The sequence below is a fragment of the Squalius cephalus genome, assembly GCF_949319135.1.
Source record: "Squalius cephalus genome assembly, chromosome: 13".
Taxonomy (NCBI): domain Eukaryota; kingdom Metazoa; phylum Chordata; class Actinopteri; order Cypriniformes; family Leuciscidae; genus Squalius; species Squalius cephalus.
This window is the reverse complement of record NC_137134.1, coordinates 8,783,040-8,799,978: the sequence shown is the minus strand read 5'-3', so window position 1 is coordinate 8,799,978 and position 16,939 is coordinate 8,783,040. Positions and strand designations below refer to the sequence as shown.

The window sequence follows — 16,939 nt, the reverse complement described above, 5'->3', positions numbered from 1 at the left end:
CATTGTACATTTTATGAAAATAAATAAATTCCCAAATCAATAAAATAAAGTCTTAGAAATGGGAGGGAAAAAAAAAACCCAAATCATTTTTATGAAACGACTTCAACAATCTTTTATGGATTTATAGAGATATTTAAAGGGATAGTTCACCAAAAAAATGAAAAATTGTCATTAATTACTCTCCCTCATGTCGTCCCAAACCCGTCAGACTTTCGTTCATCTTCGCAACACAAATGAAGATATTTTTGATGAAATCTGAGAGCTTTTGTCCCTCCATTGACAGTCTGCGCAACTACCACTTTGACGCTTTAATAAAAAGTTCATAAAGAGATCGTAAAACTAATCCATATGAAGCGAGCGGTTCGGTCCAAAATGTACATCTGTAACACCATCATACTTCAGTAGGCTAAAGGATTTGAAAAGCAGATTTTATTTCTAAAACCTTGGTAGCATGAAAAATAAAATGATGAAAATAAATCTTTCATTTAATTTGAATGTTTAATTAATTATATAGATTTTTATTAAAAATACATATGAATACAGCTTTCTTAGAAACAGCTATTTAATTTATAGATTAAATTATATATTTAATTGAATAGATATTTATTAGCCTATATTTAAGATCATAATATAATTCTTGATTATTGGTAAGACTTTTCCCTTCATAGACAGACTATTTTTTATTAATTTTAGATTTTAACTAAAACAATTAAAAACAGCTTTCTTAGAAGAAAACATTAAATCAACAGTTATTTTATAGATTAAATCATATTAATTTAATAGATTTTGATGATACATATAAATGATCATGGTATAATATACATGATCATAATATAATTCTTGATTATCGGTATAGACTTTCCTCTTCATAAACGGACTTAATTATAGACGTTCTTAGAGAAAACGGAATTGAATGAATAAATCAAAAGTTATTTTATTTTGATTATCAACTGATATATTTCGTTCACGTTTATGATGCAGGTAAATGAGCATTTAAGATCACATCATAGTTCTTCCTCAGCAAGACGCTCCTCTCCCTTCTCTGAGCTGCTGTATCTGCGTCTGTAGATGTGTTACTGTAGGTCTGAGCGTTTAGCAGTAGGTGGAGCCACATCCACTACCATTATATCCCAACAAGAATGTAGCAGTGAGAAAAAACATAATTTGAAAAGGCTTGTGAGAAAAACCTGCCTCTTATAAGAACATGATCGCAGGCACCTCGTGTGTGAGACACTCCAGCGCTCCTCAACTCACAGAGGGATAAATCACACACGGTAAGCATCTCTTCTCACTCCACACACACACACACACACACACACACTTAGGACTGCTGGGAAGATGGGGACAATCCTATTGTCTAAGGTATATTGTTTTTGCATTGCATTATAAACTCTATGACTTGACTTTTACATCATTTTGATTGATATAGTAACGGTTTGCAAAATAACTACGAGTTTAGTGCTTCACATTGAACAACTGCGCTATAACAAAGTATCTAGTTATATTACACAAGTACTTTTGAATGGGAATGGACTTCTGCAGGTCTTCACGGAAACAAAAGAAAGCATGATTACACGAATAGGAGGTTTTCCTGAACAGAAAACAACAATTTCAACTGGAGGTTGCTTGAGGGCTTTGTCAGATAAATATGGTGTCTAAGTACTAGTTGGTACATGCCTTCGGTTGCACTACTTTTGAAATCGCTGTAATAGCCTTGTACTGTAGATTTACTGTTGCTTGTGTTTTATTTGAACTGTTTCTTTCTGACACAATCTGGGAGGTTCAGAACGAGCTTCAGAGATCCGCATCCTCGGGGAAACCCATTAAATTCAACATTACAAGAGTGAATTTGTCAAGAACATTTCCCACAGTGTTGAAATGAGATCTGATGCCTCGGTCGACTCTCAGATATGCCGGATATGGTGGTTTGCACAAGGACAATGTGTTACTTTTAAAAATGTGCCATGGCATAATTACTTTTATGAAGTGGGTGAACGGGCACACTGTTGTTTTGTGGAGGACTCTGCCAAGTTTCTGCAGGACTGAGCCAGCGTCAACAGCAGTTGTATTCAAACGAAACAATGTGACCTTTGCAGCACGGATGAAATGTAATTGGGGTTTCGGTGGAAACGGTGCAGATGCGTTTGAAGGCGCATGATGGTGATTAATGAAAATGTGATCATGTTTTTCCCCCTGTCTTGCAGGTCACAATGCTCGGGATCTGCTTGTGTTTGAGTGTTGCCGTCCGCTTTGCGGTGTCTCAGGAAGCCGAAGCCCAGGAGCCTGTCACATACATGGCAAGTAGTCCAAAACACATAACAGCTGCTTAATTTGTGTTTTGCTTTGTTTTTATGTGTCAAGGTGTGTATGCTATTGTTTCCGTTAGTGTTCTCATCATTATTCTTCCTTCTTCTTCCATGGTATCCCATAGAACCGCTTGCGGGAAAGTTATGAAATTTGGCACACAGATAGAGGACAGTCTGAACTGTCACCATACCAAATTTGGAGTCTCTAACTCAATCCCTCTAGCGCCACCAACTGTCCAAATATGTTTATGCTAATAACCTTTGAACCGTACGGGCAAGAGACAAAAACTCTGATTTCTTGGCACAAAATTATTTGATTTTCCGGCATGAAAATATTTCCATTTTGAATTTTACGGAAAAACCTACCTTTTCGAACTCGTCCTAAAAATATCGGTAAATTTTAACAGTAAATGACTGTATAAATACGACAGTAAAAACCTGTTAATTAACAGTAATACAGTGAATAAATGTAATAGATCTAACCTTACATTTAATGTAATTTCACAGAAAAGTAAATACTGTTGAATTAACAGTTTTTGGAAGTCGTTGTACCACTGAACCATAAATTGGCATTCCCATAATTCCCTGCATGACACTTCACATTTGATGTATTTCGTTGAAATAAGCTAACTGTTTCTTCTAAGTTTTTTTGTATCAGTTATGTACATTAGGGTTTTATGTTACATCTAATGTTGTCAAATTACTGTTTATTGCATTACTTGAGTGTCATGTGTGTCACCATGATGGTGTTTAGTATTTTGAATTCGACAAAAGCACGTCAAAATAAACGTGAGGCCATATCTCTGCAACACTTTATCGGGATGAGTCTTGGTACATGTATTCACAAGCATGACCAGAGGCTACATGCAGCGTTCTGGCACAGCGCTGGGTCAGGAGATATGAAAAATGCCTATTTGTGTTTATAACTTCTGAACGGTTTGCTCAGAAACGTATCTCTTTGGATTCAGTGCTGCATACCGAGTCGAATGATACCCAATTGATCCCATATTGACCATTTTGGGTGGTGGCCATTTTTAATTGTATTGCAAAATGCTGTATTTTATGAACACATTAGCGTATCATTATGAAACTCAGTGTGGGTCGTCGGCACCATGCACTGAAGGTACATTTTGGAACATCGCCACCTTCTGGTCAAAATGATAGCTTTTGAATAATTTTAGCTATTCTTTGAGTCATACCAAGAACAATGATAACAATTATGCCATGTTCGGTCGAACTTGTTGTCCGCCTTTTTGAATAGGCTCAGAGCATCTTCAGATCATTTAGTAGCTGCGTTTACATGGGCCCTAATAACCCGTTTGTAATCGGACTAGTAGCACAGTTGGTATAAAAAAGTCACATGTAACCCCGTCAGGTGGAATGAAGTGGCCAAATCTGAAAATGGCCAAATCAAAATTTCATTCGGACTGTAAGGGGTGGTTTAAAACTTTTCTAATCCATTCGATAGTAGGCTATGTGTAAACACTAAATGCGCACATCAACCCCATCACTTTATTTAGTGTTTATATTAAAACTATGTTCGAATTCATCAATTGGAGTGATTTCGTTTCAATTGAAACAAAAATCGTCCATTTAAACTGAGCTATTGTCACCTCAGCGCCACCTACTGGTCAAAAGTGATAAGCAATTAAATCAAATGATTGCATTTGGTAAATAATCTAAAAATGTCTTCAATTACTCATTGTTGCGTGGATAATTCATCATGACTTTTTTCGTGCTGGGCCACTTAATTGCTGCTTCCAGCTGTATTTTTGTTTTGTTTTGTGTTTTATGTGTATTTATTTATTTTAAAAAATTTAGATCAGTGCTGGGTTGTGGCAGGAAGGGCATCTGGCATAAAACATGTGCCAAATCAGCTGTGCAGATTATTCAGATGACAAAAAAAGGGAGCAAGAGAGATAGATAGACATAAACATAAATTTCACATCAGTAATCTGTATATGTATGTTGTTTTGTGTTTGGTTTATGCATGGATGGATGAATGGATGGATGGATGGATGGATGGATGGATGGATGGATGGATGGATGGATGGATGGATGGATGGATGGATGGATGGATGGATGGATGGATGGATGGATGGATGGATGGATAGATAGATAGATAGATAGATAGATAGATAGATAGATAGATAGATAGATAATCTGTATGTGTAAATAAATAGTCACAGGTGAATTTTTAATCAGCCATCAGTTTTTGGTATCTTGCTAAAACCAATTTTTATCATTAATTATGAACCCATATTTATGATCTCTTGCCTCTTACACATTTTCTTTTCTTTTGCAGTGCACTGAAGGTTATGAATTTGACTTTGATAAACAAATCTGTAAAGGTAACGCAACTCTTTTCCCCTCAATCAGATGTCTTAATAGTACAAGCATTAATGTTAAACCATGATACCTAATCATGTTAATCATGTGTCTTTGTACAAATAGATATAGATGAATGCAAGACAGTGCAGGACGCCTGCAAAGGGGGCATGAAATGCGTCAACCATTTTGGTGGATACCTCTGCTTACCCCACAACGCTCAGATAATCGTCAGTAACGGCGAGGAAGAGCCCACTACTGCCCCACCAGTGGAAAGAGGAGATGTTCAGCACGGGATAGCCCCCAATTACAGGGGCGAATACTCCAGAGTCATTCAAAGCGCAACACATACAATCCAGTGTGGTGTCGGTTTCATGCCAGACTCTCAGAACTACTGCAGAGGTGAGCAATAGCTGTGTCTACTTGGTTATTTGCAGGTTATTGTTGTGATTATGGAGTTTAAAGATCGTAAAATAGTTTGGTGTTAAATTTCAAAATGTTGTCCTGGTGTTTGTGCACCCAATTTTTTTTGGTCTGGACATTGCACTATATTGGGCGAAACACGTATACACTTGCTCTTTATTGGCATCAATGGTTTAATCAAGAACCTTTAACTTCCATGGAACCTTCCCATTCCACAAAAGGTTCTTTATGTGGAAAAGGTTCTTTTGATTATTAGAATGTTCTCGACGCCAAGACAAAAATGGTTCTTCTATGGCATTTGCTGTGAAAACCTCTTTTGGAACCTTTATTTTTAAGTGTCTACGCATTTTGGAAAAAAGAAGGATTCCTTAAATTAGATAAAATTCCCCAAAAAATATTTCTGCCATACGGAGCAAAAATGTATTACAGTGGCACCCTGTGTCCAATTCTCACAAAAATTGGTACATAGATTCTTGTGGACACCCTGCACATGTATACCAAATTTCACAATGAACGGATTAAAATTTTACTTTAAATTAAAAGTTCATTTCAAATGGCTGCTTAAATTTGATTGGCTGCTGTTTATTCCTGTTGATTTGTTCGAAACCATGTACTTCCAATACTATATAGAACGGGAGAGGAGTTGTGAATGGCAGGGAAGTGACACAGCTGGCAGCATACATCACATGAAGGTGGCAACATGGTACAGATGCGTGCCGCACAAGCCCTGAAAAGTGAAGCCAAAGCGTCTCGATCGCCCCCCGGGGACTGGTCCTAGTATAGGTCATAAACCCATGATTGGGAGGCCCAGTCTCCCATGATTGACATCATGATTGACAGGTTCTCTGAGCGAAGTAGTCACTTAAGCACCAACATACTTTTTTTCAGGATCTTCGAAGGACTGAGGAGATTGGAGCTAAATATTTAATATCTAAATTTCTATAATTAATTAAAAAAAATCTAAATTAGATCGCTACTGCGCAGACTCAGGCCCTGAGATGTCAGCGCCATATCGGGACACTGGCGGCTTCACTTCTCACCAGTGGAAGAGAGCGAAGGGGCATTGTCCATCTTTTTTTACAGTCTATGGTACAGAAAATTGGCTGATACAATGGAAAATTGCTTTGGAATTTCATTGGAATACAATGAAAACACTGTATTGGAAAACACAATGGCTGGTTATGAAAATTGCATCACACAACGTCCGCAAGAAGGAGTTGAAAGTGTATAAATGAGATATACTTTGCGTTTTACTCATGCAAAATATATTTTTGTCTATTAGATGATAAACTCCAAATTTTATGGCATAGGATGTGTTTGAAAAAGTTTTTAAAATTAAGAGAAAACGTATTCTGTCCCACACAGCTCCAAAGTTATTAGTGAAATGTAAAGTAGCTCATTAGCCTATAACTAATAAGTTCGCAGCACTTGAAATCTAACCAGACCATGCTAACAAGCCAAACACTGACCCCTTGGGAAGTCATTGTGTCACTATTTGGGATGTTGTTGTATCTGTTCAGAGGATGCACTGCCAGAAATCTGCTTCCTCTGGGTCTGTCTTCTTCTATCTGGTGGATAAAACAATTTTTGTGTGTGTGTGCTAATGATGTTTTTCTTTCCCAACTTGATAGATGGCTCAGTCGTGTTAGAGCATGCAGAATCCCTGTGCTAGAAGCAAACAATTTAGGTTGCATAAACCATTCAAGATGAGACTGAAAGACATGAATTGCAAAGACATGCCAACTAACATTTCATCCCAAAAGAGTAATACATTTGTTTCCCAATCTTAAATCATTTTATAACATACTGCACGGATTCCATTTGCTGTATTTCTTGATAGCTAATCCCACTCCCGCTGAAGAGTTCAGGAGAAATCAGCATCTGGTCAGAGTTGGTTTATACTGGTTAGCATTGGTTTGGTTTTTGGTCTTGCTGGTGGATCATACTATTTAAGAGCAAAACATTAGCTTTTATACCAGTTTCAAGAAAAGTTTCTATTTAAATGTCATGTGGTGACGTCAAAAAGTAATAATATATTTTCCTTATACCTTGAATTCATTTGATCATACACATCGTAATCATTATTTTCACAAGATTTTTTAAAGTAAAAAAGTATTTATTTATTAATGAATCCATTTTAATTATATTTTTGGGGACCAAAACCGCATGACATTTTTCAACCTGAATTATGTGAAAAAAAATTATATATATATATATACATATACATAATGACACTAACCTTACAAACTAATCCAGTGAGAAGTTTTTTTATCAGAAGTGATCACTGCATCAACCTGGTACCTTTAAACATGACTTAGTCTCCAAGACTAGTGCACCAACCATTGTATTATAACTGGTTCTTTCTGTAATCAAACAGCTAACAGGTTGTGTGGAGTTGTTTGAGGAAGTATAGGTCAGGACATGCATCTCACAGCCTATTAAAATGAGTCAACAATTAGCTTGGGCCTCTTCCCGCAAAGAGAGTCGGCCTTCCTTCGATGTTTACATATTTTCGGCCAGTCTCTTTCAGAAGTGCCTTGGCAGCGATTCCTTTGGAATCTGACACCGGTTTGTTGGAATTAAATCACATCATGTGGGTGATCACAGACTCCAGGTGTGCCTCTCTCAAAAAGGTGGGCGAGAAAACTGCAAGCTTTTTGTCTGAACTCTCGCCTGCGAGGTCTTGCACCTCATTTTTTCCAGTGTGCATCGGCCAGTTTGGCTATCAGCAGTGCTGAACCCCCTGAAAAGGCCCAAACGCTGGTCAGTAAAAGCTTTGGAAACAGTCGACGAGAGGCCCCCCGAGAGGCTTCGGATCTGTGCGTTGACATTATTCTCACATTAATGCTTCAAATAGATCACTAGGAGGAATCTCCCTGAATGTCCTTTCGTTTGGATAAGGAGGTTTTGCACTCACATGTGTTGCACATCCAATAGCCTGTATATGAATCACAGAAAACTGGGCTATTCTTGGGCCTTTGTATATAGTTACTTGACCAAACCTGGCAGATAAGCGCAGACCACCCATGATGGCCCCCACACTGTGAAAGGACACTCTCTGCGCTCCAGAACTAAGCTGGAAATCTCGCCAGACATACCAAAGAATGATTAGGAGTGCAGAAAAGATGTGTGTTTTGGATTATGCTACCTGTTGTTTTAAATAAGTGGTGTTATTAGTGTTATATTTGAGGAACTGAATTAAATGGGCAGTGAATTGCATTAACAGGCCAGCAGTTATTTTGTTTATTACTCATGCACTTGCATTTTTGATTTTTATCATTTGCCATTAATGTTCAATTGCTTTCCACTTTTTTTTTTTCTTTTTACAGATGTGAATGAATGTCTCACTTCAAACCCCTGCCAACATCAGTGCTACAATCTGATTGGCTCTTACCTCTGCCAATGTGAAGTCGGATACGAACTGGCTTCAGACTCCGTCTCCTGCCAAGGTTATTTTTTAAAGTATTTTTTACACTTGAAGTATAGCCTTTCAATTTTTGTTTTAATTGCATGCTATTCCTGGATATTTTTTAACCTAGTAACAAAGACAACAATTACAACTCTTCCCTAAGTGTATGAAACAAATAAGTAAAGCATTCACAGCAATATGCTAACAAACGTCCGACTGACATTCGATTAATATAGTTGAGGTGAATCTCACAGTTTCTTAGCATGAGGGAGTTGCTAACATCGACACTATCCTGTTGTAGCCAATCAGATCAACACATTCACAATCAAACAGTATTTCAATGCCAATAACATTGCACAATGTATTTTCCCCCATGTATATATATCATATCTTAATGATTTTAATGACCTTTGGACAATTGAGTATTATGTGATTATACATAAAGAAATATAGGTATTACAATATCAAACACAGAATTCAGTGTAGGTTTGCTATTACTTCTACTAACTTGCACATTGCCAGCTTGCAAACGGAAGGATACGTTAGCTTAAGAGGGTAACCTGTTAGCATGTTATCCTTATGATATTGAATATTTGTGGGTATATAATGTCATGTGTGAAATAGCCATTTAAATGAGATTAAGTTATGACAGGCTATTTAAAATTGTCTTAGATATTGTTGATATAACAACCTACTTGGCACTGAAATATTATATAAAAAATACATTGATGGAAAAATATTAAACCATGTGCACTGCAGTTTTGTCACCTGCATTCTGATTGGCTGTCAATGATTTTATTCCTCATCAGCTGAAAAAAAAAAAACAAAAAAAAAAAAAACCCTTCTTGAAGTGATTTCACTTTATAGCTTATCATTATCATTATAGTTATCATCCCTGGTGAGAATGGGACTTAAAGTTAAAAATTACAAAACTATCCATATATTATTTCAAATCAAGACAAAAAGTATGTGGACACTTTCTGGTTGTCATATGTTAGTGTAGTGTAGTAATTTTTTTAAATATTTTTTTTATGGAGATGTGGTCCAGAGACATTCAATTGAAAACATCCAGGAATGTTACGCTGTAATTAGCAATATACTTGTGTTTTCCAGACATCGATGAGTGTGATTTCTCAAACTACATGTGCCAGTTCCAATGTGTGAATCAACCTGGAGGATACAGTTGTGTGTGTCCTGAGGGATACCAGCTCCAAGGGACGCGGATGTGCCAAGGTATATTCCCGTTTGTTTAGTTCAGGGCTCCTGATGTGGCTTCTGAAGTTGCTCATTGACCTTTTCCACCCTGTTAATAGATGTAAATGAGTGTGAAGCAGCACACAACTGCAGAGAAGATGAAATGTGTTGGAATTACTACGGAGGATTCCGTTGCTATCCCAGAAACCCCTGCCGTGAGCCATACGTGAAAACAGGAGAAGGGTGTGTCAAAAGTCCTAATAAAATCATGCTGTGTTGCAATAAAAAATTTTTTTTTTTTTAACCATTTAACTCTCTACCAACAGTCGCTGTCGGTGCCAGTCGCCAAATGTTTGCCGGGGACTGCCGCCTGTCATTGTCTACAAGTACATGAGCATCTTTTCTGATCGCTCAGTGCCTGCGGATATCTTCCAGATTCAAGCTACCAGTGTCTACCCCAATATGGTAAACACTTTCACGATCAAATCCGGCAATGAGGGAGGAGAATTCTACCTGAGGGTAAGACGTGACAATTTTTTCAGTGGAAGATTTTTTAAACAGTTACCCCAATCCTAAATCAGTGATTACAGCCTTTCATACATAATAAAATGATAGTTTCCTATTTAAATTCATGGCATTTCTCTGTCAAAACAGGTCTTAAGTCAACCCTGTTACGTTTGACTTTTTTTGAGGTTGAACTTACATGGTTGAAGATCAGTGCAAAATGTCTAATAATTTTTTTCTGTAAAAGACTCACTATTATTTTTCATAACAGAGTTGAACAACTGAGCTTGACAATATAACTATAAACATAAACAAAAAAACTTGTAGAGACTGTAAGAGATATTTACCAGTTTGAACCAGAACTCATGACATTCATTTTCCAAACCAGCTTTAGCACCAAGATGTGTTTTGTTTTGAATGTTACAGGGTTGAAGACCAGTGCAAAAAGGTCTATTAATGGCCTTTTTTCTGTAAAAGACTTAGATTATTTTATTTTACATAACAGAGTTGAACAATTGAGCTTGAAAATATTACTGTAAACAAAGCAAAAACATATAAAGACTGTAAGAGATACTTCCCTCTGTTTGAACTGATGACATTCATTTTCCAAAACAGGTTCAGTGCCAACCCTGCTACATTTAAAATGCGTTCAGGTTGATTGTTACAGGGTTGAAGATCAGTGCAAAAAGGTCTAATAATGGCTAACAATGCACAACATTTAGTCAGTATTCTTGCTCTTTTTGCTGAGAATTTGTTTCTGTAAAAAAAGAAAAGAAAAGATCACTGTTATTTTTCCATAACAGAGTTGAACAATTGTGGTTGACAACATAACTATAAACAATATAAAAAAAAAAAAAAAAAATGATGAAGACTGTTAGAGATACTTACCTCACTTTGATCCCATTACATTTCACTTCCAAAACCAGTTTAGTGCCAACCCTGTTTAGTGCCAACCCCAAAACAAAAATGTTTTAGGGCTGAATGTTACAGGATTGAAGATCAGTGCAAAAAGGTCTAAAACTTCAGATTATTTAGTCAGTCTACTTGTGCTTTTTGCCAAGAATTTTTTTTCTGTAAAAACAGATCACTGTTATTTTCACATAACAGGGTTGAACAATAATTGGGGTTGATGACATTACATTAAAACAAAATTTGATAGAGACTGTAAGAGATGCTTACCTCACTTTGAACCCATGACACTCCAAAACAGGTTTAGGAGCAACCCTGTTACATTTAAAATGTTGTGTGGTTGAATGTTATAGGGTTGAAGATCAGTGCAAAAGGTCTAATAATTATTTCTGTAAAAGACTCTCACTATTATTTTTCATAACAGAGTTGAACAACTGAGCTTGACAATATAACTATAAACATAATCATAAAAACTTGTAGAGACTGTAAGAGATATTTACCAGTTTGAACCAGAACTCATGACATTCATTTTCCAAACCAGGTTTAGCACCAAGATGTGTTTTGTTTTGAATGTTACAGGGTTGAAGACCAGTGCAAAAAGGTCTATTAATGGTCTTTTTTCTGTAAAAGACTTAGATTATTTTACATAACAGAGTTGAACAATTGTGCTTGAAAATATTACTGTAAACAAAACAAAAACATATAAAGACTGTAAGAGATACTTCCCTCTGTTTGAACCAAAACAGGTTCTGCGCCAGCCGCCAACCCTGCTACATTTAAAATTCGTTCAGGGTGATTGTTACAGGGTTGAAGATCAGTGCAAAAAGGTCTAATAATGGCTAACAATGCACAACATTTAGCCAGTATTCTTGCTCTTTTTGCTGAGAATTTGTTTCTGTAAAAAAAAAAAAAAAAAGATCACTGTTATTTTTCCATACCTGAGTTGAACAATTGAGGTTGACAACATAACTATAAACAATTTTTTTTTTTTTTTTAACTGATGAAGACTGTTAGAGATACTTACCTCACTTTGATCCCATGACATTTCACTTCCAAAACCAGTTTAGTGCCAACCCTGTTACATTTAAAATGTTTTGGGGTTGATCAGTGCAAAAAGGTCTAATAACGACCTATTCTTCTAGCACTGCAAAACTTGTGTTTTTTGACAAGAATTTTTTTTCTGTAAAAACCGATCACTGTTATTTTCCCATAACAGGGTTGAACAATAATTGGGGTTGATGACATTACATAAGAAAAATAAAAATGATAGAGACTATAAGAGATTACTTATCTCACTTTGAACCCATATTACACTCCAAAACAGGTTTAGGAGCAACCCTGTTACATTTAAAATGTTGTGTGGTTGAATGTTACAGGGTTGAAGATCAGTGCAAAATCTAGCACTCCACAACATCAGATTACTTATAGTCGCATTTTTTGTCAAGAACAATATAAATAAAAAACAGTTATATTCAAAATAAAATGGGTCTCTTTGAGTAATAACATTTGCTTGTGGTGTAGTCTCTCTAGTGATTGTCTTTCTCTTTGTCTTTCAGCGCTCCAGTAATGTAAGTGCCATGTTGGTAATGACCAAACCGTTGACTGGACCTAGAGAACATGTTGTGGATCTGGAGATGGTCACCCAGAGTAATGCCTTGAGCTACCGTTCCAGCTCACTGCTGAGGCTCACTATTATAGTGGGTCCATACCCTTTCTAAATCATCTAGTTTGACTGAATCAGCACCTTGGTTTTATGTTTGTACTGCAGCTTACTATGTTTAAAATGTTCAACACAGCATGGTCACCTGGCCTTGATCAGTGGTTCTTAACTGGTTGGTTGCAACCCAAAAATGGATCATAGATGGAAACCAATTCTAAATCAATTAATAGATTCATTAATATTGGAATGTTTATCTTTATATGATAAATCTTTTGTATAATACATTTCATGGTACTGTATTGAGTCCGTGTAAAACGTGGGCCCCCGAAGCAAAACCAGCTGAGAACCACTGGTCTAGATAGTTGCATATTTACTGGGTTTCAAACAGGAATTGATTTACTAATCATAAAAAGTAGGCTGTCTGGTTTATTGAAGCTTTCAAGTAATTTGTACTTTGAAAAATGAAAGACAAGGTCTGAGAGGGTGACATGAAGACCAAGAAATATCTGAAAAACAACACAGCTGGATAACAGGAAAAAAAAAAAAAAAACACGGTTGCTCAAGTTTCATTCTGAAAAGCACTTATAGGTTACTCTTTGTCTTGATAGTAAGAGGATTTTCTGCTGCATGGATCCATGTCAGTCTTTTAAAGGAATAGTTCACCCAAGAATGAAAAGTATGTCATCATTTAGGCCTACTTACTTTTTGACTTTCTTTCTTCTACAGAGCATATAAGGTGAAGTTTAGCAGAATGCCCCATGTGCTTGTTTCCATACATTAAACGTCAATGGGGGACAGAAGCTGTGGAGCTCCAAAAAATAACAAAACACACCATAAAAGCTCAGCTATATTGCAAGTCTTCTGAAAAGACCAAAATGTAGGTTATACACTGAAATTGTTCCCTCCACCACAGCTCTCAAATCTCTCGGTGTCACAGTTCGTTATGTCAAATGCAGCATTTACCAACCATTACTTTTGGCCTGTTTGGGGCCATTCACACATTGCAAAAATGCAATACGTGGGCAATGGAATGGGGGGGAAAAACCAACGTTGTTGAACTTATTTTAACTTCAGTTCTGCATTTTTAGAGCGCAGGGTCATGTTTAAAAGACACACGACGTGAGCTCAATGGCCAAAGACATCAATATAGGTAGCACATGTTTACATAGAAGAACAACGGAAAAGTAACAGAGGAATACAAAAACACATTCCATGTGAATGGACCCCTTACTGACACAAAACTATCATATGGCTTCAAAACCCAGGCGCCAATTTATGTTTCTACCGGTGGGTGTCCACGCTCCGAAACCCCAAGTGCAAATACATTAACAACCATATATAAACATCTCTATTCACCTCCGTTTCCGTGAGAAACACACATACGCAACAAATGACCCTTAAAAATGCTAACATGCTCGTTGCTTAATACTCAATTATACGTGGTGTTTTTCAAGAATAGGCATGAGGTCTTTTTTTCCGTGCGACGGTGCGCTTGATGAATTCATTACACTAAAGTTATTTGTGTCTCACGAAGAGAAACAACAAATGCATCTAACCAACCAAACAAAACCACATATTCTTTCCATGAGTGTTGTCACGGGTCGCTCTCTTGCTGATAGACCTGATGATTTTGGAGTTAATTACTTAAAATGCAATTTATTATCGTGGAAAAAAACAGAAAGCACAAGCTTTTGTGACAGGTTGTTATGCTGTAATGTTAAATATAACGGTAGAATTGTGTGTATTATGACCTGTCGGGACCCGATGTGAGATCCACCAATCAGAGAGGTTCCCGAATCTCAATCGATTTGGTGATTGGTTACGGTGGAGGAGGAATATCTTGTGTTTTCCCCGTGGGTGCTCGAGCCCCCAAGCTAAAGACTTACAATATAGTGCACAAGTCATATGCTCTTCTTTTATTGTGTTTTTTTTTTTTTTTTTTGTGTAATTTACGTCCCCGTTCGCGATTACTGTATGGAAAAGAGCAGCATGAACATTCTACTAAACTTCTCCTTTTGCGTTCCTCAGAGGAAAGTAAATCATACGAGTCTGGAACGGCATGCAGACGAGTAACAATCATTTTTGAGTAAACCAACCTTTTAATCTATCAATAAATCAAAGCTTTACATTCCTTGTACATGGAATAAGTCAAATCAGAATGTAATTATCAAAAAGTGCTTATAGATTCCTTACTAGATTTGACTTTAGCTGGGGGGAAAAAAAAGTGTTTTATAGGTGGAACATGCGGATAAGGCAAACAGAACTGCATATAGTTAGGTGGAACAGTTTGTGTCGTAATCTAATGGCATCCTTAGCTAATGGAAATCTGTGAATGTGTCCTCCGCCTTGCAAATACTGCAGGAATGACCTCCTATCCTATGAGAATAAGGCAATAATGTTTTGGAAACAGAAGTGATGTTTTCAGGAAATTGCTGGCAAGGGTTTAGGGTCGCATAAGCAATGGAACTGTTGCCTAACATGTCTGTACGGCTGCCAGAGCAGCGTTTGATCTTCTGCAGTGTTTCGTGTCGATGTTCTGTGACAAACACTTAAAGCGTTTACTTAAAGCGTTGCGTCACACCCAGCACCCCCAGAGACGTGGTCGTGGGTGAGGCCGGAATGGGTCGCGCACCACCACGGTGTATGAAACTATTCTGGCAAACAATCTTTATGTTGGCTCCATAGTGATCTGACTAAGTATTGTAATGTAATATGGATGCCTGCAAATCCTTATCTGTTTTCTTATGATCAAACATGCATTATTTTGATTCACGCATGGTGAATGCTCCCTGTTTTTCTCTTATTGAGATCATTTTTTGCTTTTATCTAAATTGGTGTGGACCTGTTGTTTCTGCTCAGCGAGGACAACAAAGGTCTTTGTAATTGTCTAACTAACTAAAATGAATTGGATTTGCACCTATCGTTTATGTTTCTGTATTTTCAGTATGTTCTCAAGTTGCACTTTTTTTTTTTTTTTACTCATTCTTAGCCTTTGTGCCATTTATTCGGCTGCAAAGATTTTGGAAATAAAAATAAATTCAGTAACAATTGTGTCATTTTTTATATGCTTATTCATTCGTTTGCTTCATGTTAAAAAATTCAACAACAACAAAAAAAAATCTATACATCTGTGTCAAAACAAACCAGAAAAGAAAATGCTCATGCTGAAAAATCTTTTGCTAGTATTGCATAACATGCATGGGTCAGTTTGGTATATTACTGGAACAGTTTAAGAGGACCACCAAGATTCATCTGCAGTTATTACCTCCTGCGGTTGCAGATGGGAATATATAACTATGTGATGTTGTCATGACAATAGTTGAGCAGTTCCTGTAAGAATATTTACACACTGAAAGCCAACTCATTTACAGAAAGCATGTAAGTCATACATGAACTGCATGTCTTTGCTTAGATTTCAGTGTATAAAAAAGAAAAAGTGGGCTATGAAGTAAATGTTGAGTGTCTACACACAAAAAAAATCTGTGGATAGTTAAAAGAAAATTCGAAAAGCATTAAAGTAGAATATAAAGTCATTTTCTAACTATGGCTAACTTATTGTCATTGAATAATGATAATATATTATTAGGTAGTCATCGTTCTGGTGGTTTTATGTGAGAAACATGAGGTTTGGTGGGTCAAAACGTGCCCTGTTTTGCACAAGGCTATACTACTTTAGTAATATTGGTGTAAAATGTTTGTATTTACAGGGCCCCAATGCAAAACCTTTAAAATATTGCTTGTAAGGGTGATATTTCACAAGATTTTCTTAAGTTAAACTATTGTTTGCAACCAGCTAGCATGCCTATCATAAAAACAATAACACTGTAATTGTCAGAGCAAAAAGGTGCTTTACAAGGTCTAAAATGGAAGACTGATAAACGTGTAAAAAAAATGTTTTAGTTGTAAGCAAATTAAATGCGTGAGACGCTAAAAGCCTGAGTTTAGTGTAACTTTAAACCAATAATTAATGTAACAGCTTCATCTGCTGGTTATGCGGAGTATCGCATCATTTACACAGCTCCCACAGAGCTGAAATCTGACAGGTCAGTCTCACAAAGCAGTTTTTGTTTTAAAAGACAGTAAAGTAATTTTGATTTACCTTATCACACATTTGCCGCCAGAAATGTCGGTAATATTAATGTTCAGGTCTAAGGTCCAAGAACAGCCAGTTCGCCGTGTATGACGTAAGCCCTTTCAGTCGGCCAA

The 16,939-nt window shown here is 36.7% G+C and overlaps 1 protein-coding gene and 1 long non-coding RNA gene across 3 annotated transcripts; one reads left to right on the top strand and one right to left on the bottom strand.

Moving 5' to 3' along the window:
- Positions 1-1,141: 1,141 nt before the first annotated feature.
- Positions 1,142-12,924, top strand: LOC307169212 (EGF-containing fibulin-like extracellular matrix protein 1). 2 transcript variants are annotated; one of them, XM_079889699.1, is made up of 9 exons: positions 1,142-1,274; positions 2,205-2,297; positions 4,612-4,657; positions 4,761-5,036; positions 8,387-8,506; positions 9,580-9,699; positions 9,780-9,903; positions 9,987-10,179; positions 12,630-12,924. In XM_079889699.1, the coding sequence occupies exons 2-9, from the start codon at positions 2,211-2,213 to the stop codon at positions 12,789-12,791; spliced, it is 1,128 nt and encodes a 375-aa protein (XP_079745825.1). In that variant the 5' UTR covers positions 1,142-1,274; positions 2,205-2,210; the 3' UTR covers positions 12,792-12,924. The 2 variants fall into 2 exon arrangements, with proteins under 2 accessions (XP_079745825.1, XP_079745824.1); XM_079889698.1 differs by having other exon boundaries at positions 1,268-1,362.
- On the bottom strand, positions 9,500-16,933 carry LOC307169213. Its single transcript, XR_013823069.1, has 6 exons — positions 16,833-16,933; positions 11,574-11,968; positions 11,344-11,462; positions 11,053-11,235; positions 10,512-10,921; positions 9,500-10,173 (listed from the first exon to the last, which is right to left on the bottom strand). It is a non-coding gene; the product is annotated as an uncharacterized lncRNA (long non-coding RNA).
- Between the last annotated feature and the right edge of the window lie 6 nt (positions 16,934-16,939).